We start from the raw sequence: 22,537 nt of genomic DNA on the forward strand, positions 1-22,537 counted from the left end.
AAAGTCAGTTTTAAAATTTTTCCTGGAATTTGCTTTTTCCAATAACTAATTTTGACACTTAAATAAAGAGTATGTATCAGGTGTCTTGCGTTATGCAAAAAAAAAAAAAAAAAAAAAAAAGTTGTTCAAAAGATAAGTTGATCAGATTTGAAAGGAAATGCACTTTATTCATTTTGTTCATATTGTTAAATTTAATACTTTATGGAGAAGAAAACATTTCTTTAAGTCAGGACGTATGTGTAGCACTACTTTCAAACAGTGTGTTCAATAAATGTACTTTTGATTATTGAGGTTTTAATAGTTAATTGCTCTATTCCATTCCCCATGGTATACGCGAACAAATCTGTTCACTCCAATAGAACATCAACGGCAAATGAAAGAATTGATCGTTGGTGAACCAATGAGTTTATTGAGGTTTCAGAGACATGAGCTAGGGACTACTTAGAGATGATCAGTGATGCCCAAACAGCTGAACCAATGAGAAGTCCCACCTTAGCATGGGTGGTAGCCTACCAATGCTCTGCCAGCTCCTGTACATTTAGTACCTTCTGACACCACCTGCCCTGGAACAGCGGTGTGTGCAGCTTGTGGGGACGGGGGAAGCGGCTGCAGTCTCAAGCGAAGGTCTGATTACATTCACAGTGGTCCCTCCTTCCATGGGGGAAGATCAACAACCTAGATTCTGTGTCAGTGGCTCTCCTGAAGTGAAGATGGCATCAGCCCTGTCATCCCCAGTGTGCAGCAGGTGGAGTTCCACAATTGTTTTTGCTTGTAAGAGTTGAGGTAGGAAGCAGCGTATGATCACTCCAATCATGTACCTTGTTTATAAAATCAGGAGATCTAGGGAAAAAAAAATTCAACAACTGACAACTAACCATGCTGCCTAAACTTAAGGAAAAATTTAACTCCTGTCTTCATTATTCTCAAACTCAGTAAATAAACATGCCAACACAATCCGTTCTTCTTTGGCCTCAGATACATGAAATGGCCATATCGTCTTTCTCATGGTTCTGTATAAAAGTTAACTCCATGTGTGTATCAGTGTTATGCAAAACCTAATAAACTTGGAGGCCTAGTCATTTTAATTACCTTTATTTACCTTGATTTTCTTATGATATTATTACCACATATCAGTAGAAAACTTTGATGTATCTATTCCCTTAAAATATTCTTGTTATAAAAAATTATTTCCATCTAGTTATAGGACTTTAATGCTTATGAGCAAACTGTATTTATTCTCAGTTTAGTAAGTAATAAATCCAGGTAGGAAGGATAAAGGAGGAGGATTGACAATGATTAAGACTAGCCTGGGATACCTAATGAGTGTTTCAGAGCATCCTAGAAATAACCTAAAATCCTGTTACCAGAACAAAACAAACAAACAAACAGACAGACAAACAAACAAAACTACCAAATATGTCTTTGAAAAGTAAGTGGTAAAGTAATGTTCAAAGTAAATACCACTAAGAGCCTTTAGCTGTGATGTCATTTTTTAATCCATTACATCCTCTGCCATCTCAATGATACCTTTAACATTTTTCAAGAGAAAACATTTTTCAAGAGTAAAGAATCAAGTTTTCATTTCAGATGAGAGAAATGGGAGTAGCAATCATATTTATAATGTAGCACCCATATTTATAATGTGGCAACCATATTTTCAAGTTTGTGATTTTATTTGAAAAATTTAAGTGCTCTAGTTTCCTCCATCAAAGGAAATCATAATTTTAATTTTAAAGTTTTCAAGTTTGCAAACATTTCTACCCAGTAAAAGATTGTTTTTATTAATTGTAAAAATCTTTTAAAAATTGAGATTATTATATTTGTTGGGGCATGATGATACCATAGCGTAAGATTGTATCCTTGGTTTAACTGACTCAATATTTCCATTGTGAGCCCAACAATTCAGTCTAAGAAGTAACAGTATGGAGGGTAATGACTGGAAGGCAATACAGATGTAGGGAGAATTTAGTAGCTATTGAGACATGTTGGTTCTGCACAGCTGTCCACTGGGTTTGCTGAGTGGTGCGGAGTCTGGGCAGCTAAAAAGGGATATGGTAAGTGTGGATTCCAATTATTATGCTTTATCTCAAGGGGGTTTTGAAAATTGAGACAACTTTGTTGTTGTGATGTTGTATATATGTTATAGAAAACAACATGTTTCACTCAAATGTCTAAGTATATTTAATATTCTTACTGAACAGTTTCTCAGGCAAATAAACACTAAGAAAGTGTTGCAAAGTAGGCTTCTTGTCAGAGAGTGAGCCTTTGAGAGTTTTCTAAGAAGGTGGGCTAGACAACAAGTGGGTAATGAAATGCAGAATTTGACTATCACAGACACTGCTCACGAAAGAAAGAAGACAAGAACTAAAGCTATAAAACTATAGGCACTGCAGGAAGGTAGTGTCTGAGGGGAGGGTGTTAAGTGTTTGAGACAAACGCAGCAGGAAGAAGAAGGCAAAGGAGGTTGAAACACAGTCCTGATTAACAGAGAGTAAGCCAGTTTTGATTAGCTTGCTAGTGGAATGATACTTTGGTTTTGTTAAGAACACAGTTACATTCTGTGATCTCAGTAATTGCTTCAAGTCAGGTGAGCACGAGATTGAAACAATTACATGGAGTCACAGGTCCTTCTGCCCCAAGCCAGGCTGGCTTCCATGAAAAACCCCAACTGTGTGAGAGGTTTGCTTGTGTCTGGAGGATACAAATGGACTGAAAAACAAGGTCCACAGCTAAAGTTGAAGTTCTGGGTCTTCCAGTAACGATGTAGCTTCTACCCAAACAGCATATTACTCCAATGCCTCAACCTCAAGTTTTCTTGTTTGAAAAGTGACACCGTGGTGAGAAAGCCAGGGAAACATGTTCGCTGAAAGCTTTGTTGGGTCTCCTAAATTGTCCAGACAGTTCTCCATGTGAACAGGCCCTTCTCCACACAGTTCCCCAGCTTCATACCCATCCTTACTGATCCACTGACATCATTTTCACTATTTTATCATTTTGAGTCCATCTAAGAGGGACACAATGGGGAGATGAAAAAAGGTTAGGGATCATGGACAGTCTCCTTTCAGTAGAAGAGAGAATGGCTGTGGCAAAAAGAATGAAGGCAAGAAAAAAATAATACAAAGTCAGAAAGATGCTTCTATAGTTCAGTGCCACAAACAGACATTTGAAGAGAGTACATCTTTTCATGCCGTATATAAAGCCGGGATTTATAAAGTGTACAATGAGTGATGTGGTTCGCACTGGAGATGAGAGACTCTTAAAGCAAAGTTTGTATCTGTTCTCCACAGTCCCCTCTCTCTTGGACCACCTTCTCACACCCTGACCAGGCAGCCACTCAATATGGACAATTTTTCAGGCTCTCCCTCCAAGCTAAGGTCAGAGACGGGGTCTGCACACGCTCCCTCTTGAGTTAGTACCTTTTCAATTATGTTAAAGACTTTGGCTATTTTCCCCATGCTGCTGAGCATACACTTCCAAAATGCAGCACAAAGTACTGGGGTAGGAAAGATACCCACAATAAAAAAAAAAAAAAAAAAAAAAAAAAGATTCATCTGGAATTCTAAAATTCTTCCTGTATCTCCTACGTTACTTAATAGCATTAACCACATGGTTTAACGTTTATTTGCTAATTCATTTAGATGAGAGATTTATTTTCTAATTAGTTGCCCTTTTATAGTCTAAGTTATTCAATGTACCCTCTTGTTCTCCTCCCTCTAAATGGCCTGGTTTATATTCTGATAAAATGTTCACAGGCCTCTTTTCCAGCTTCCTAATTGCAGTTGAGTTATCATACCTCATCAGACAAGGGCTTTTAAATGAGTGATAATTGTAAAATTTGGTGATTTTAGAGAAGACAAAGTAGCATTCTAAATGATCCATTAACCAAAACTTTGACAACTAAGCCAGATTTGTCACAAAGGCAGAAAAGGTTTCTCATATGTAGCTACTTGTCTTATTAAATAATCATAATTTGGATTAAACTTAACTATTGTATTTCTGGGCTTCAGTTACAATGACTTGGGCTCTTATTTTCTTATAAAAATAATTATTTAAAAAATAGTCTCTAGGAACTAAAGTAAACTGACTTAAAATTTGTATCTAAAACTTTTGCTTTCATTTTATTAGCAGTTAAACATTTTTACAGTTTCCTGAAAGTCTGTTTTGTTGGATAGGATTTATTTACCAAATCTTTATTACCATACATTTTTGGTGATGTGCTACTTTCTTGTCTGCAGCCTTTGCCGGGTCCCTGTGACTCCTGGCCCCTCTCTTTAGTGGTCCCATCATTATTTAATATCACTTCCACTCAGCTCTGTGGGCTTTTTTTTCTTTTTTCTTTTCTTTTCTTCTCTTCTTTTTCTTTCTTTTTTTCTTTTTTTTGAGACAAGATTTCTCTGAGTAACAGCCCTGGCTGTCCTGGACTCACTTTGTACACCAAGCTGGCCTCAAACTCACAGAGATCTTCCTTCCTGCCTCTGCCTCCCTGAGTGCTGGGATTACAGGTGTGCACCACCATACCTGAATAGCTCTGTTTTGTTTTGCTTTGTTTTTATGCTGTCAGATTGGATCCAAGTTTCTTCATGATGCTCTCAGAGCCTTCCTTTGTTTATCTGTAAGGAATTTAGGGATAGATTCAGTAGTCTCAGGAATAATAGAGATGGCTCCAGTTTAAGAATCATTGCTTTTGTCTTTTCCAGGGAAAATGTGGATTATGTTCCTTAGGCAACAGACATTATGGTTGTGTCCCTTTCAGCTAGGCACAAGAGCATGTGAATAAGGACATGGGAGCCAGAAGGAATAAGTCAGTGACTAGAAGGCAGGTCCTCGCTCTTGTTGGAGGAGGTGTGTTACTGGGGATGGGGTTTGAGTTTCATAATCTCAGTTTCTTTCTCTCTCCCTTGCTTGTGGATAAGACTTAAGCTCTCAGTTACTGTTCTAGTGCCATGACTGCTGCCATGCTTCCCAACATGACGGTCATGAACACTTTACTACTCTCTGGAACCATGAGCCCCAAATTAAAGACTTGTTTCATAAATAACCTTGGTCATGGCATCTTATAACGATAATAAAGAAGTAACCAAGATGCTGATGATAAACTCAACAAATTAACTCAATGTTTTTATGCTCTATAACTTACTTTAGTGGCATGTGCACCCTAATTGAGTTGGTGCTGTTTTATCTCAGCTCTTTGACTAATATGATGAAAGATATGGTCTCCTTACTTCCGCACCATTAGCCTTCTATCACCACAAAAAGTACCTGAGAAAAAACTCCTTGGCCAAAGTTCCATTCCATGATCAATTAGCTGAATTCCTTTGGTTTGTACAAAGGCAGAAGGTGATGGCAGAAACACAGAGCCCATCACTGGGGAGCTGACAAATGGAAGGTTACAAGGCCATACTGTCCTCCTGAAGACACACAGTGATGGCCTAACGATCCTTAGTGGGTGCCACTTTCTAAACTGTGACCCCTAGAAAACAAGACTTTTAAATTAGTGGACCTTCAGCAGGCCTGCTCTCAACTGTGACATTTTTATTAAAAGTATCCAATGACTTTTAGGAGAAAACTCTGAAGTCAAATCAGTTAATATCTCTCCTTTGCCTTCCTCTTGCCTTCCTTTTCTCTCTCCCTTGCTTTTATGTCTTTCTGTGTGTTAAGGCAGAAATTCAGCAAATTTAGGAAAAAGACAATAGAAAACCAAATTTGATTTTATTATGTAAAATATAAATATCACAACAATTTTGTCTGTTTTTAGTGTGTGCCTGACTATCTAATTGGAACAACGAGATGAGTTCCATTCTTTATTATTTGTGTTTTATATAACAATGTGGTTACTGTTAAGTGTCCTAAATCCCTGTGGTGTCTGATGGATGTATATTCTTACACAATTGCAAGGGAAACCAATCTCAAGTTCAGTGTCAGTTAAGAGCCTTCGTGTTTATAAAGATCCTGTGTTTGTAATATACGTATTTGTAACAAGTGTGACACAGTCTAAGATCGCCTGTGAGGAGGACCTTGAGAATGACTGACAAGTCACCTCAATCACAATTCTTGATGTGGAAGGACCTGTATACTCTGGGGTTGGGGTCTTGGGCTGTATAAGTGTAGAGAGGGGAATGAGAAATACATACAAGCATGCACTGACTCGCTGCCCTGTGGATATAATGTAACCAGAGGCTTCAAGTTCCTACTGCCTTGAGTTCTGTGAACGATAGGCTGTAATCCCTTCTGTGAGCAAAACAGAGGCTTTCTCCTTTAAGTCGCTTTGGTCAGGATACTTTTTCAGGGCAACAGAAGAAACTAAGGCAGTATTATTTAATGTATTAGAAATTAATGCACTTTAGAGTAACAATAGATGCTGTAGCAACACGGAATAAACAGAAAACTTTTACCCTTCTGGGGGAGGTGGTACATTTCACTGCCAATTTATCGTGTGTCTGCCACAAGCACGTGAATTTTATGTATGATAGAACTCTAATGCTTAGCTGAAGCAGTTTCTTCTGCTCCCTTTGGTATATACACACAGGAAAGAGTGACACAAATACAATTGTTTATTTCAAAAATCAAGGTGTTTGCAGCAGGATATTCACAGCAGCAATTTGACTGGATTCTTTGTTCTATTCAGAAATTCTAGCAGCCACAGCTAGTGTCATGTAGATGAGCTCTTCTGGTTAGAAGGGTGTAGAAAAGACATGGTGAGTCGAGAAAATTTTGGACAAAATGAATGTATTTTCATCAAAAAAAAAAAGCATTGAATGCCACTATCAGAGACAAACCACAGAATGGTTAGTCTGTCGTTCTGCAGGGATGTGACGGCTCCCTTATTTGTTTGAGACTTCTGGTAACATCTGTAGATGTTTAAATATGAGAAAAATGAAGTAACGTCCACCATGCTGAGCAGATAATGAACTGGCTTTTATCTCTCTATCAGATAAAATATGGGTTTAATAGATGTCTTAGGGATTTTTATAAAATGCTATTTTGCCTAAAAATAAGAAAATCTTTTTGGAAAACTGATTATGGCCAAAAACCTGTTAGAACCAAGTATGACGGGTACAAATGTGTATACATAGTTGTTGCTGAGCTTGCTAAATTCCCCCACTTAGATGAATAGCTACAATCCGTACCTCTGTAAGTGGGAATTAGATTAGTTTAGACAGTGTGTGTCTAGGCCATTTTCAGAATTATGAACTTTATCATGAAAGTGGAAGAGAATTCAGGAGTTTTGTTCAGAGGGGTTCATTCACTTTGGCTTGTAAACTGATTATGGCTTGTTAACAAAAGCATAGTTCAAACCAGAGAAATGAAAAGGAACACTTAACATTGTGTTCTTGAGGTTGATATCACAATGGTAGATTGATAACAGGAGTTGAAGATGATTTTAAAAATGACCTTCAAATTTCTTGCGTGAATCCCAGGAGAGAGCCAGCGTTGCTGTAAGAGGAAGGTATCATTTTTGGCCTGTCACACTGTTCAGCAAGCTGTGGAAGCAGGCGAGGCTCTCTGTGTTAGTCAAACCTCCTTGCTTTTGAACTCTTGCTACGAACGACATGACTGAAGGAAACAAATTAAGACATGATCTGCTACTTTGGAAGAGAAATTATGAGTAAAAAATACACATATTTGTGAACTGAATAAATATCCCCAGAATCAACTGGCTTTCATATCATGATTTTCTTAAAGGTTACTGTTTCTACAGTGTTTGGTAATCTACGCAGGAAAACATTTCATAGACACCACAGTTTCCTTTACATAGACACTCACAGTCTTTCCTCTGGCCTTCCCTCTTCCATAGGTAGAACCATCTTAGTTCTGTGGTTAAGCAAACTAGCAGGTGAGGAAAGATCTTTATGGGACAACCTTGGAACATAAATCATTATGACCTGTAATAGAGGGCACAGGTAGATAAACTTGTCACTTCTTAAGGATGTTAGGAAGCAAGTTGGTAAAGCAAAAATATACCTGAAAGAACAACTCCCAGTCCCCTGTTCTGTGGCAAAGGCATAATTTATAGAGGAGAGACACATGCCAGGTGTATAAACTGATGATATGAGCACGCCAAGGGATGGCAGGAGGTGGGGGAAGGTTTTTATTATAGATATGAGAGAGAGTACAGTAGAGGCATCTGGAAGATTCCGGAGCAGGGAGAGAAGGTAGGCGACTGAACACGGCCAGCGGACTGGACTGGGACATGAGAGGAGAGAGGAAAAGTGAGAGAGGAAGACAAAGAGAGCGTGGGCAAAGGACACCAAGATAGCATAACTGAAATAGGAGGGTTATAAGGACAAAGAGAAGCTCTGGAGAGGAAGGCTCATGAGCTGGAAGAAGTTTAGGTCAGGGGCAGGGTGAGAAGAGCCTGGGCGTAAGCCTTGACTCTGAAATGTGATGTTGAGGGAGCCAGGAGGCCAGCATGCGCTTTGGTATGCTAACAGACACCACAGGTAGCCATTTGTCCCTCCTGTCAGTGATAGGGCTCCTTTGGTAGAGGGGAACAGGCTGCACAAGGAATGCTGCCTTTTGTCTAACTGCCAGAATTTGGACTTGACACCAGGAAATACACATCAGAACTGTGTGAAATCTGTTCCCAGCATCCATCAGAATTCCAGACTATCTGCTCTTCCAGTGCAGAATCTCTGGGCAAGTTTTAATTATTTGGGGTTTATTATTTTAAGAGTCTGACAAGAAAGAAACATTTGCCAGAAACAGCAGAGACCACCTTGCTATTTTTGCTCCTTGGACTTTTAGTTATCAAACCAAGTAAAAGGGAGCCACGGATATTTCTACCTCCATTGTTGAATGAAGGGAGTTCTTACAATGTCTGCTGTTAACAGCCTCACACTTTGAGCATCTTTAACTACCAGCACCTCATGGGCCAGGTGGCAACTGTCATCATTCCTGTGTATCAGGAAGCAACCAAGATGAGGATTCTAAAGAGTCAGAAATGCAAACAAATGCCTTGTGGCTGCTGAGCTCATGCTCTTAACCACAACACTGTATTAGAAATTTCAACTGATCATATGTTTATTTGCAATGTTGAAAGAAGTTGTAAAGCCTCATATTTTGTTTGTTTGTTTGGGATTTTTGCTGTATGTTTTGGTTTTTGGTTTTTTGAGGCAGGGTTTCTTCATGTAGCCTTGGCTACCCGGGACTTCCTTTGTAGACCAGGCTGACCTCGAACTCACAGTGACCCACCTGCCTCTGCCACCTTGAGTGCTGGGATTAAAGGCATGTGCCGCCATGCCCGGCCCCTCGTTTCAAGGGCTTGTGCTGTGTAAGCTTTCAAGGAGCACCGACCCTGACTCTCAAGCCTCCCCCAAACTCTCCCCCACCTTCTTCAAACATCTCACTGCCCCATCTTTTCTTAAGGGCCCACCTGCGGTACATGGAACCACAGCAGCAGAAATATGGAAGACAAAAATATGCAAAGAAAAATCCTTCCAAATTAGGAATGAATCATCAGATAAGGACTCAGGTCCTTCCTGTTTGAAAATAAGCACTTAAAAATTTTCAGTGTGGTGATCCAGAAACTGCCAGATGTCCTTCCTCATCACTTTTTCTTTTGGTTTTTCGAGACAGGGTTTCTCTGTGTAGCCCTGGCTGTCCTCTGTAGAACAGGCTGGCCACGAACTCACGGAGATCTGTCTACCTCTGCCTCTTGAGTGCTGGGGTTAAAGGTGTGTGTCACCACCGCCAAGCTACCACTTTTTCATTCTGGTACTGCAGGGCATCTTGCCTTTATTTTATTTTTTTATTTTTTTGTTGAGTGCTTTGTACCTGAGACATATAGAAGGTTTATGGCTTTCCACAGTGTCAAAATGTTTTAACAATAAGTACACAAAGTTCAGTGGTTTCAGTGGGAGCAATTGTCAGATAATTCCACCTAGCTGAGGCAGATGCAGGTCCTTTTAGTCTGATATTAATTACTAATATTAACTGCAATATTAATTACTAATATTAGCACACTGCAAACACATCTATGCATTTCAACATGCATATATGCATAATGAAAACACATTAAAGAGGGCTGCTGCAGAGTTCAGAAGGCAAGAGGCAGGCTGAGAGAGAGACAGTATTGATAAGAAGGAACCAGCCCCACTGCCTGAAGAACCACTGCTGGAGCTGCTGAAGTGAACTCAGAGAGCAAACCTGTAGAGTCCAGCCTCAAGGTGAAAGGTTGAACTGAGGTCTGAGAACAGGAAACAGTGGGTTTAGGTCCAGATGGGTGAAAAGGTAGCTGGGCTGGCTGTGGAGTATGCTGCATCAACAGCAGGGGACTGAGCCAAGCTGCAGGCTTAAGGACCCTCAGGGACTTTTCTGCTTGTTATCGGCTTCATGCTGGCAACCTGTATCAGATGATGGTTTGATGTGGAGCCATGACGTCACAGCTTTAAACATGCATGCTTTATGACAGTGGTTCTCAACCTTCCTAATGCTGCGACCCTTAAATAGAGTTCCTCGTGATGTGGTGAGCCCCAGCCATAAAATCATATTTATTTATTTGTTTGTTTATTTAAACTTATTTTTAGATCTCAATCTTAGCCCCCTTTCTTCTCTCCTTCTGGTCCCTCCCTTCTGCCCCCCTTACTCCTATCCCTCCTCTCTGGCCCCTAGAAAAGAGGAGTGTACTCTCCCCCAAACCCCCACCCGCACCCAACCCACCCCAGCACCCATCCAGTTTCATCATAACTGTGTGCTTCCTCTTTCCCAGTAACTGGCAAGGCAGCCCCACCAGGGGGAAGTGATGGAAAGGGATGCAACAGAGACCATGTCAGAGACAGCCCCCAATCCCTTTTCTAGGGGACCCGCATGGAGGCTAAGCTGCCCATTGGGTACATATGTGTAGAGAGCCTAGGTGCAGCCCATGCACGGTCCTTGTTTCGTGCTTCAGTCTCCGCAAGTCCCCCTGGACCCAGGTTAGTTGGGACTGTTGGTCTTCTTATGTAGCTCCTGTCTCCTCTGGGTCCTTCTATCCCTCTCCTCAGTCTTCCACAAGGCTCCCTGTGCTCTGCCCATTGTGTGACTGTGAGTCTCAGTTTCTGCTCAGATCTGTTGCTTTTCAGAGGACAGCTATACTAGGTTCCCATCTGCAAACACAGCAGAGCCTCATCAATAGTGTCAGGGGTTGGCTCTCTTCTGTGGAGTGGGTCTCAGGTTGGGTCAGGTATCGGTTGCACATTCCCTCAATCTGTGCTCTATCTTTATCCCTGTACATCCTATAGGCAGGGTAGATTCTGGGCAGAAGTTTTTGAGGGTGTGTGTTTCCCTCCTTCTTGTTTGGTGAGACTGGCCTCTCCAGTCTCCATGACACTCATCATCAGGGATCTCAGCTAGAGTAACCCCCATATCTTTGTAGGCCCCACCCTGCCTGTTGCAGGTCAGAGCTGTTGTTAGCTCATAGTTGTAATTTTGCTACCATTATGAATCGTAATGTAAGTATCAAATATGGAACCCCAAGGGGCCACCACCCATAGGCTGAGAACTGATGCTTTGTGAGATCCATGTTCGAGAATTATACCATTTCCTTGGTCTGTGTGTCGGACAAATTTTCGGGCTTGGTTCCTTGACTTCCTTTCAATAAACCCATGTGTTCCTATAGTCTCAGTTCACCCCAATCAGATGATAGGGCATCCCTTTTCTATTCCCAAGAATAAGTCATTTGTAGCTTGTGGGCTGACATACGGGCTACAGTCATCTTTCTGCCAAAAATGGAATCAAACTGCTTAAAACGGAGTTTCCTAAGGCGAAGGCTGGAAATCCACCAATTTATACAGTATTGAGTGAAACAGAGTAGGGAATGCCTAATTTCAACCTCTCACCTCTGGAGCTCTTTGTTCAAAGTTTTCACTAAGTGGCTGGCCCTAGTTTTTGTTTGGCTACTGGCCTTTGTATGTTTACCCTTCACTGGGGAGCCATGCCATTCCAGGAATAAAAGCCAATGGGGTGTCAGTCTCTGAGAATATACTCCAATAAGTTGAAGCCTTCAGTGTTCCAGGAAACCCCTGGTCTGCTTTGAGAGTCTACTGATCACACACCCTGAGATCACGGGAGCAGAACAACTGGCCTTTAGTTCAGACTGAGCCGGCTCCATCGCAGGCTTAGTTTGCTGTTTACCGGCATTTCCCAGCGAAGCCCCTTCCGATGTATGCTTTCAGTCATTTGGGCAAATGTATTCAGTTGTGGTTTCAAAAATAAGCATGCAGTTTGCCCTTGAAAGCATCGGCTCCTCTCAACATCTTACTGACATCAGGTCCCCTCCTCGCCCACCATCTTTGATTGTTTGTTTTAAATTCTCTATTGCCTTTTCTTAAGCACAAAAATCCAAACTCTGAGTAGAATAGGACAACAGAGAAATCCTTTATAATTCTTCTCAACCTTCTTCATTGTTTTTTGAAGCAAGACACACACAGCTCCCTGGGGCAAAACAGCAGCATCTTTTTAGCACAGGCTGGAGGCTGAAATGCTCTCCCATCCTGTCTCCAAATAACAACTGCCAAAAGCCTTAAAAGGAGAACGTCATATCGCTGTTCTTATACAGACCTGTGTGTCCTATGAAGAATAATAATTCAATACGAGGTTATTAAAGTAAATAGTGTAGAGTGATAGTCACACACACATATGTGTGTGTGTGTGTGTGTGTGTATTTTTTTTTTTTACTGTGTTTATATTCTGTGGTAGTGAGAATCAAACTCAGGTCTGGATCCATGCAAGTAAAATGCTGTACCAGTGAACCAATATTCCTTCTGCATGTAAAAGCTTTATATTTGTTTCTCAGTGATTGGGAAGCCATTTTAAATTGTAAAACCCTTGCTATAAGTATAATCACTGTAACACTAAGGCAGAGAGTAGGTTTCAATAAGGTTAGCTTAATATTTCTATAAATGGGTAGGTAGTTTATCTCACCAAAACCACATAACATAACTTCTTAAACACTTTTTACATACGGGGTGTTTAAGAATTGCCATTCTGAACTGCTGCAATGGCTGCCTCCCTCTCTTTTCAATGTCCACACCGACATTGGGTCTATAAAATAAGATCATATTTAGTTCCAATGTTAAATTTGTATGGTAACAAATGAAGTTCTTGATGTAGACAATAGTTCAAATTTTAAACGAGTATTTTACTTTCAGTTGTCTGGCATATGATATATTTTAAGAGTGAAAATAATTTTCACTGTGATAACCATTTAACTATAATTTTGGAAATGAAATTTTGTTAACAATACACTATATTGGTGACAAAGATAAATGCATCACAATTAAAATAAGCCCATCACTAGTTTTAAGAAGTTGCACTTACATAAATCTTTTCTCTTTGGAAATGACGTATTTCCCCCGTCATCACGCCTCTAAGAGATATCAATTCACAGTAAGTTTCTCTTCACTCAAGTGTTGTCTCCTATTACACTCCCACGTGGATGTACATTTGTGTTTGCTTAGAGGGACTTCAGAGGCCTCTGGGCCACGAGGAGTTTGGGTTGCTATTCAGTCTGGCATATTTCCTGCTTGGCTGCACATTTTGTAACTTCTGTCCTCTGTCCCAAAGTTCAGGTTCACCCAGCACAGCCACAGCAGCATTTCTTAATGTCCTTCACAAACCTCTGCACCATGGCCACTGAGCTCACAGAGGCCATTCTATGTTACCAGCAACTGTGACAATTTTGAATTTGCACCTATTGGTCTCTGTAGTCACACCGGTATCGAGTTGGATTCCACTTAGCTTCCATGTATTTCAAAAGAAATTAGGAAACAGAAATTGGATTTATTCCAGTTTTTCCAAACCGGGAGAGACCCCACCCCCACCGCAGTCTTTCTTCATTTTGCTTATGGCAGCATGCTTCAGTTTATAGAAGAGAGGAGACAAGAGCCAGGAAATATGCAGGTGTGGGTGACCTGTAATCAGCTCATAGAAGCTCCTCTTCTATGAGGCCAGGTCTCTCTTCTGGATGGTGGCCTGGTACTTGGGCTTTTTAATCTCTTCTCCAAGCCTGGGACCCCTGCAGAAAGTTTGAATAGGCCAGGACTGTGTGTATGTGTGTGTGTGTGTGTGTGCATGAGTGAGAGAGAGACAGAGAGAGGGAGAGAGAGAGAGAGAGAGAGAGAGAGAGAGAGAGAGAGAGAGAAGTGCACAGGTCTGCAGGTACAGACATCTGTGTACCTATGTGGAGGCCAGGAAAGTCAATGTGCCTTACTCACTTGTGGAAGGGTCTCTTACTGAAACTTGAGTTAGGCTGGCAACCAGCAAGTTCCAGCAATTCCCCTGTTTTCATAGCAGGTACAAGAGGCCATACTCGGCTTTTTAGATGGCTGCTGACATTTGAACTCAGGTGGGCACGCTTGACCACAAAATATTCTTACCTGCTGAGCCATCTCTCCAGCCTGGAAAGTTTTAATCAACAAAGAGCTTTTCTTTGTTTTACTGTCCCTGGTTTGGAAATCTGACAGCCAGGGGATCACAGTCACACAGCAGGAGAGGGCTGAAATACCTGTCTAGAATGTCCCAACCCTTACCAGGGGTTTAACAGAGGGTCAAGGTGACAACAGACAGATTTGGCCTATATTAAATCACACCCTTACCTGAAAGAAGAACAAGCTAGCTTTTTCTGGAACCAAGTAAGACTGTTTGTGGCCAGGAATACAGATTCATGTCACCCCAAGTTCCATCTTCCAACATGGTAACAGTTTCATACAGTTTTTATAGTAACAGAACAGAGTTATAAAATCAAGGCACTTTTAAAAATAATAATTGAATTTATTTATTGTTTATTAATATATTGATGAAAAAAATTAAAAAATGCATTTCAAGGCACTTTTATGAGACATTGCTGGAAGATCTGGTTGGCAGGTTATAGCTAGGCAAGGAGATTTGTGAGAGGCTGGGATGTTATCTGATGCCATCCTTAGCCTCAGGGCTGGTGGCAGCTCATTTCTTATCTGATAATCACAGGATGTTAGGTAAGACTCTTAGGGCGGGTAAGGTATGGAATAGCTACAAAGGGACCTATGAGAGCTGGAGATAGCTTGGTTCCAGGCCTGAAATTTCCCAAACCTCTGTAATCAGTGAAGTTCTGATGAGTTCACGGGCCTTGTAGAATCTTTCAGTTCCGAGGCCGCCATTCTTACAGACAGGGCCACGGCTATCATGATCACCTCTCAATGTTCTGTCAAAATGATTCTCTCATTGCCCCTCTTTTCGACTTCCCACTCATTCCTAGCCTCAGAAAATTTCTCTGTAATAAGCACGAGCTCCTACTATCACTCAGTATTTAGCGCTGTCACACCGTGATAAGAGCTTTTTACGCATTAAACAGCACTTTCGAATCCAATAATTACAAGTTCATTGCACATATTATTCAGACGTGGTATTCTGTTACGGAGCTACACTTCTGACATGTATGTAATACATGTTGAGCATGCATGTCCTCCTCATCCTGCAGATACTCACCAGATGATGTGAGCGAGGCTGTAGATAATTCGGAAGAGTGAATTTTCCACTGCAACCCTACAGTATTTGGAATTAGCATTCCCTGCTTCAATACTACATCTGGCATTAACAGACAATTGTAGATAATACATGTGGACACATAATAAAACTATAATGTCCTGAACACTTGGCCTATTCGTTGTTTGATTTGATCTGGCTTTTATTGCTTGACAGTCGTGACTGAGGTTTGAACTCAGGCCCTTGAACATGCTAAGCAAGCACTTACCACTGGGCTGAATAGCCTATCCTGCACCATGATCAATACACATGTGATAATAAAAATTACACAATTACTTTGACTTGTCAGGTGAAGAAACTGAGCTTCAAAGTGGTTAGATAGCTTGCTCAAGGTAACAGTCAGTTGATTTAAACTGTGTTGCTTAAATAAAAAGTCATAATATATGTGGTTTTTTTTTACTTGACCATATAATATACTACATATAATAAATATTTAGTGACTTGAGTTTTGATTTTAAGTAGTTTGTGAGAACTACTGACATGAGAAGCCTGGTGTATTTATTTCATGGCTGTATCCACTTAATGAATTGTAAATATATTTAGACACCATCTGGAGAGGGGCCTTTTTTTTTTTTTTACCTTTTCCTTTTCTGCATTGTTGTGTAAAGAATTTGTTTTATAATTCACAAACAGTTTAATGTTCAGTAAGTAGACATTCAATACTCTATTTTTTACTGTATAAACAATGACACCAAAATATCGCGTGCCTCATTTTATGCATGCAGAATTTTGTCTTGTGACTTTTGCAATGTGGCCTTATATCCAGAGCTTTGTGTGTACTATGTAACATGTATGTTGTATATTTGTGGCATGTGTGTAACCACTGAATAGTATGCATGTACTATGCATTAGCATGCATATAGTGTTCATTTATCATATGTTTAACATGTGTGGAGTATGTGTAGCACCTGAGAATTACGGAATGGAGGATCTTGACTCCTGTGAATTTGTGGTTTGGCATTGCACTCATGGTGATGTGGAGGGGAAATTTGCATAGGAAATCAACATCCCAATACCTTGCTGAGTGTAGGTCACTCACCACTGTGGAGTCATTTCACCACATAGAATGTCCTCATGTGGAGCCTTGAAAGCAGGAGAGAAAGGTAAAAGATGAAGCCAGAGTTGTTCAGATAGGAGGTAAGCAATTCTAGGCATGAGGATAATACCCAGCCTGCTGTCTTGAGAGGCTGCTTCAGCCATGAGGAACTGTGAGCAGAGTGCCTGCCCAGCCTGGTTGGAAATTTGATCTACAAAATTATCTCACAGTTGATGTTATTTTAACTCTTTAGGTTGATGAGGATTCATTATTAAAGCAGCTGTAAACTAAAGCATAGTTTGCTATCAGGAAGTGGGGACTATTACAATAAGTTAGTAACCTTTAAGTCTAGGAGTATGTGAAGAATGGGAGGGTTTTAAAGAACAACAACAGCAACAACCTGAATCTTAAATTGTTTTGGACAGATTTCATGAGTTGAGAAAGTCTCATTCTGCTCAGATAATTGGAGGTGCCCAGGAAAGGTCAATGTCAGGAAAGTTTAGGCAAGAATGGAGACTGAAGGTGTGGCCATGCCCTTCTAGATTCAACTTCAGTGAAATCAGGGTATCACAATGAGAAACCACGCAAAAGGCTCTGGGAAGACACTCACTCTAGACCACTCAGTTCTCTCAGCCAGAGCCAAAATATAAACGTGACTCATCCAGGAAGGATCTGGGCAGAAGCCTCGTGCCTGTGACAAAGCATGAGAGTCACTAAGATTTTCAGCAAACAGAAACACCGCCAATGAGGAGGAAAGACATAGCCTACGATGCTGATTCCCTTCTACCTCCTGCAGGCAAGACAAAGGCACAACCTCTTTCAGTACTAGGGGGATAAGAAAGGATGGCCCAGTGATTCAGCTGTGAAGCAGTCCCTAGGACTGAGGTCTACTTATCTTTGATTTTCATACAGAACATCTGTGGAGACCTTTACAGATGGTACTCAGTATTTCCAGAGAGATGAATATTTACTCTGCCTTAATGCTGAATATTTAAACCTTGCTATTCATAATAGACAGGAAAACAAGTGATTAGAAGAATTAAAGATGTTATCAGTTATGGTGACACAGGCCTGTATTCCCAGCACTTGGGAAATGGAGGTCAGAAGAACAGTTTAAGCACTTTGCCAGGTATATAGTAAGATTGAGGCTACCCCTAACCCTGCTTCAAACCAAAGAGAAAAAAAAATGAAGGATATAAAAAATGATGGATCCATATTTTAAAGAAAAATGTGTAAAGTTCAGTTAATTGACTTCTTAGTCCTGAGGGACTAGTGGAATGAACAATCCTGATGTATGTATATAGACTTCATGTGGGGTGAAGGTGTGGGCAGCCTCAGGTCCTAGCAGTGAGACACTTTCATTGGAAGAAACTGGAATGGTCTCTTCTGAAAGATTTTTTTGCCGATAGGAAGAAAACAGAACAGTTTTGGAGTAAGCATAATTTACACTGATATTTGTACAACTGCTAAGATTTTAGCTGCCCATTTCCTCACATTTTTCCCCAGGGAAGAAAATAAGACTCTAGGTAGTTGCACAAATACTGTGAGTTTCAGGAATGAACTGTATTCTTGAGGACACTAACCAACCTTGGGCTGAGTCTACCTGTGTAGTTTGTAGGATACACTGGTTGTGTGGTTTGTCAAAGGACACACCTTTAGAGTGCGAGGAGGGCTTTCTGGAGGATTGGCAAGGATGGTTCTCTGTTTCCTTACAGTCAGAGAACTACATGGATCAGTTACATCTCAAAAATAGCTGATGCAATTACTTTGTAAAAAGAAAATGTTTCTTTTGGAACATCCGCTCTGGAGATTCCTGTCTAAGAGCTTGGTACTAGACCTCCGGCAACAAGAGACAGTGAAGGTGAATCTTATCAAGAAAACCCATCGCCAACCTATACCTCACCAGCTGGAAGGTGAGGGAGACTAGAAGGGACATTGGTCCCACCTCCTTTGTGAGAATGAACCCTCTATGACCTTTACTTTTTCCGTCTCCCAGCACTAAAAGCTGGGGGTCCCAGTGGTGACCTCCCACCCCATAGATCAAGAATGTAACACTTGGACTTTGGGGAACGTTTCTCCAAAACATAGCAGGTGAGCCGTGTGCACTTCCTGTGTATTCCTGGTCGGCATGGCTCTTAGTGTCTTTTAAAAGCAAATGAGCATAAGTAAAACAGAGACCCGGAGAAAGACGGTTTGAGTGGAAATTTTATTTTGGTGAGTTGAACTTAAGGATATTACCACTGATTATATTGAGCACCTGGTACATACAGCTCTTAAACTTGAGGCAAGGACTTTGTCTCAAGTTTTGCTCTCATTGAACTTACCAGCCGGGTGTGGTGGCACATGCCTGTAATCCCAGCCCTCTGGAGGTAGAGGGTGGCAGATCTCTGTGAGTTTGTGGCCAGGAAAAAAAAAGAACAGTGAGGGAGAGAGAAGGGGGTTCAGTTTAGTTCAGTGAGGTTCAGTGAGGTTCACTGAGTACAGTTGCAGTTGAGTTCAGAGAAGTTCAGTTCATGGAATACAGAGGCAATCTTTACAAGCAGAGCAACTCAGTCAGAAGTCTGGAGAATCCAATTTGAATCAGTCAGCTTGCAGAGTAGTTTGAGCCAGAACAGCTGAACAGAACCAGCCAACCACTGTTCAAAAGAGATATAGTGAGTTTATTCTGCAGTAAATCTCAGAAGTTGAAACATTCTAGGTCCAGGGTAGTGGATGGAGGCTGGAAGATGAAGCCTTCAAGGTTCAGGTTTGCAGAACATTAGATTGTATGGAGGCCAGAAGCTTCCAGGCCTAGGCCTAGGGATACTTAGATAGAAATGCTTTGAGCTCAGTCCAAGCCATGTATTCACAAAGCATGGGTTCAGTTCTCAATCTCATCGCTTCATATGAGGAAACAAAAGTGACATTTATGTTTACAGTATAGGGATGACTACATGCTAACCCCTGTGGTTCCAACTTTTAAAGTACATAACAGAGTAATGATGGTCCTGAAATAAATGAAACTTCATTGAAGGGTGTAAGCACTCTGAAGGGAGAGTCACAACAGACAAGCTGTAGTGTGCCACCCTGGGAATGAACAGGCAGGAGAGACAAAGACAAATGAATAACCACTAGATGAATGGAGAGAGAGGTGCCAGGAACCTGGGTTTCTGTCGTATGGAAACAGACGTTGCAAGAGAAAGCTTTGTTGTATTGCATCATGCTACTTGTATATTAGACAACAAGACGAACATGGCTATTCGCAGACAGAGGCCTGGCATTTTGTCTATGATGTCTAGAAATTGCCTTCATTAGGAATTGTGGATCTGTGGACAAACTAAACGAAGAGGCTTGGAATGCACTCGGTTTGAACTCAATAATAGTAGGAGGCTCTTTATGTGGTTATATCAACTAAAGATATATTAATTAAGATAATTTCTTAATATAAATCTAAATGAGCTACCTATAATCTTACTGTTGTAGGGGAATTCCGGGCAGGAAGTGTGGAACAATCATACTAACAGCAGAGGAACTAAACTGTTGCAGGGTAAGTAAACATTTTCTTGTTTAAAATTACTTTTTATTTAAAATGTTTTACTGGATTTTGAGAATTCCGTATAATGTAGTTTGATCATATTCCCTCCTCCCCTCAATTTTTCCAGATCCACATTCCCTTCCTTAGACACTCAATTTTATGCCCACTTAAAAAACAAAAGCAAAAAAACCCAAAAACCAAAACCAAAAATCAAACCAAAAAGGCATCCAGTCCAACTTGTTCTTATACTTTGAGTTATGTGGAGGTTGCAGTCACAGCACTAAAAATAAACAAACAAACAAACAAATAAATAAATAAAGTGGCTGTCCCTGACCCAGCAGCTATCCATTGCCCATAGCTTCTAAGCCTGGGGTGAAACTTTGTACCAGTTTCCCATGTCTAAGCTGGGAAATTTGTTGGGCTTGAGCGTGTGTAAGTCTTCTGCATGCTGTCACAACTACTATGAGTTCATAGGTGAAACTGGCCTGTTCTGTCTAGAAAACTGTTTCCTTGAGGTTTTCTTTTTTTTTTTTTGGCATTTATGACTTTATTATCATTTTTAGTTAATAAATTGAGGTGAATAAGTTTTTTATTTTTTATTTTTTTAATTTTTTTTTCTTATCAGTTATATTTTATTAACTCTGTATCCCAGCCTTGTCCCGATCCCTCATTCCCTCCCTGTCCCTCCCTCCCTCCCTCATCTCCACGTGCTCCTTGCCAAGTCCACTGATAGGGGGGACCTCCTCCCCATCCATCTGATCCTGTTTTATCAGGTATCTTCAGGACTGGCTGCAAAGCTCTCCTCTGTGGCCTAACAGGACTGCTCCTCCCTTGGGGGGTGGGGAGGCCAAAGAGCCATTCATTGAGTTCCTGTTAGAAATAGTCCTTGTTCCCCTCACTATGGGAAACCAATTGGTTACTGAGCTACCACAGGCTACATCTGAGCAGAGGTTCTAGGTTACATTCATACATGGTCCTTGGTTGCATGTCAGTCTCAGAAAAGACCCTGTGCCCAGATATATTTGGTCCTTGTGGAGCTCCTATCCTTTCCTCATCAGACTAACTCCCCTTCTTTCTTATGATTCCCTGTACTCTGCCAAAGGTTTGGTCATGAGTCTTTGCTTTGAAAACACTGCTAGTTAGAGTCTTTCAAATGCGCTCAGTAGACTCCTGTCAATGTTCAATGCACATCCCCTCTGTCTTTCAAAACGAGGATTGATCATCTTACCCCATGTCTGCTCTCTTGATTATCTTTTTTAGGTGTATAGATTTCATTATGTTTATCATATCTTATAGGTCTATATAAGTGAGTATATACCGTGTTTGTCTTTCTCCTTCTGGGATATTTCACTCAGGATGATCTTTTCTAGATCCCACCATTTGCCTGCAAATTTCATGATTTCCTCCTTTTTGATTGCTGAGTAGTATTCCATTATGTAAAAATACCACAATTTCCGTACCCATTCCTCCGTTGATGGACATCTGGGTTGTTTCCAGGTTCTGGATATTACAAATAAAGCTGCTAAAAACATGGTTGAACAAATATCCCTTTTGTGTACTTGAGCAAACTTTGGGTATATACCTAGCAGTGGTATAGCTGGGTCTTGAGGAAGCACTATTCCTAACTGAGAAAGCGCCAGATAGATTTCCAGAGTGGTTGTACCAGTTTACATTCCCACCAGCAGTGGAGGAGGGTTCCCCTTTCTTCACAACCTCTCCAGCATGTGTTGTCCCTTGAGTTTTTCATCTTGGCCATTCTGATGGGTGTAAGGTGAAATCTCAGGGTCGTTTTGATTTGCATTTCCCTGATGGCTAATGAGGATGAGCATTTCTTTAAGTGCTTCTCTGCCATTCGATATTCCTCTGTCGAGAATTCTGTTTAGCTCTGTTCCCCATTTTTTAATTGGATTACTTGGTTTGCTGCTTTTCAGCTTCTTTAGTTCTTTGTATATACTCGATATTAGTCCTCTGTCCGATAAAGGGTTAATGAAGATTCTTTCCCAATCTGTAGGCAGGCGTTTTGTTTTGATGACAGTGTCCTTTGCTTTACAGAAGCTTTTCAGTTTCATGAGGTCCCATTTATTGATTGTTGCTCTTAGAGCCTGTGCTGTTGGTGTTCTGTTCAGGAAGTTGTCTCCTGTGCCAATGAGTTCTAGGCTGTTCCCCACTTTTTCTTCTAACAGATTTAGAGTATCTGGTTTTATGTTGAGGTCTTTGATCCACTTGGACTTTAGTTTTGTGCAGGGTGATAAATATAGATCTATTTTCATTTTTCTGCATGTGGACATCCAGTTGGACCAGCACCATTTGTTGAAGATGCTGTCTTTTTTCCATTGAATGGTTTTGGCTTCTTTGTCAAAAATCGAGTATTCATAGGTGTGTGGGTTTATTTCTGGGTCTTCTATGCGGTTCCATTGATCCTCCTTTCTGTTTTTATGCCAATACCATGCAGTTTTTATTACTATTGCTCTGTAGTACAACTTGAGATC

General features: G+C 40.8%; 1 protein-coding gene across 1 annotated transcript in view; it reads left to right on the plus strand.

Annotated features, from left to right (window-relative positions):
• Cpne8 (copine 8) overlaps positions 1 to 22,537 on the plus strand; it is a 176,550-nt gene that overhangs the window by 69,649 nt on the left and 84,364 nt on the right. The window contains exon 7 of the mRNA XM_055627230.1: positions 19,997 to 20,060. Within this exon, the coding sequence (XP_055483205.1) occupies positions 19,997 to 20,060 (64 nt within the window). The remainder of the gene's footprint in view (positions 1 to 19,996; positions 20,061 to 22,537) is intronic.

This window comes from Psammomys obesus, unplaced genomic scaffold, assembly GCF_907164565.1.
Source record: "Psammomys obesus unplaced genomic scaffold, mPsaObe1.curated_primary_1811, whole genome shotgun sequence".
Classification (NCBI taxonomy): Eukaryota; Metazoa; Chordata; class Mammalia; order Rodentia; family Muridae; genus Psammomys; species Psammomys obesus.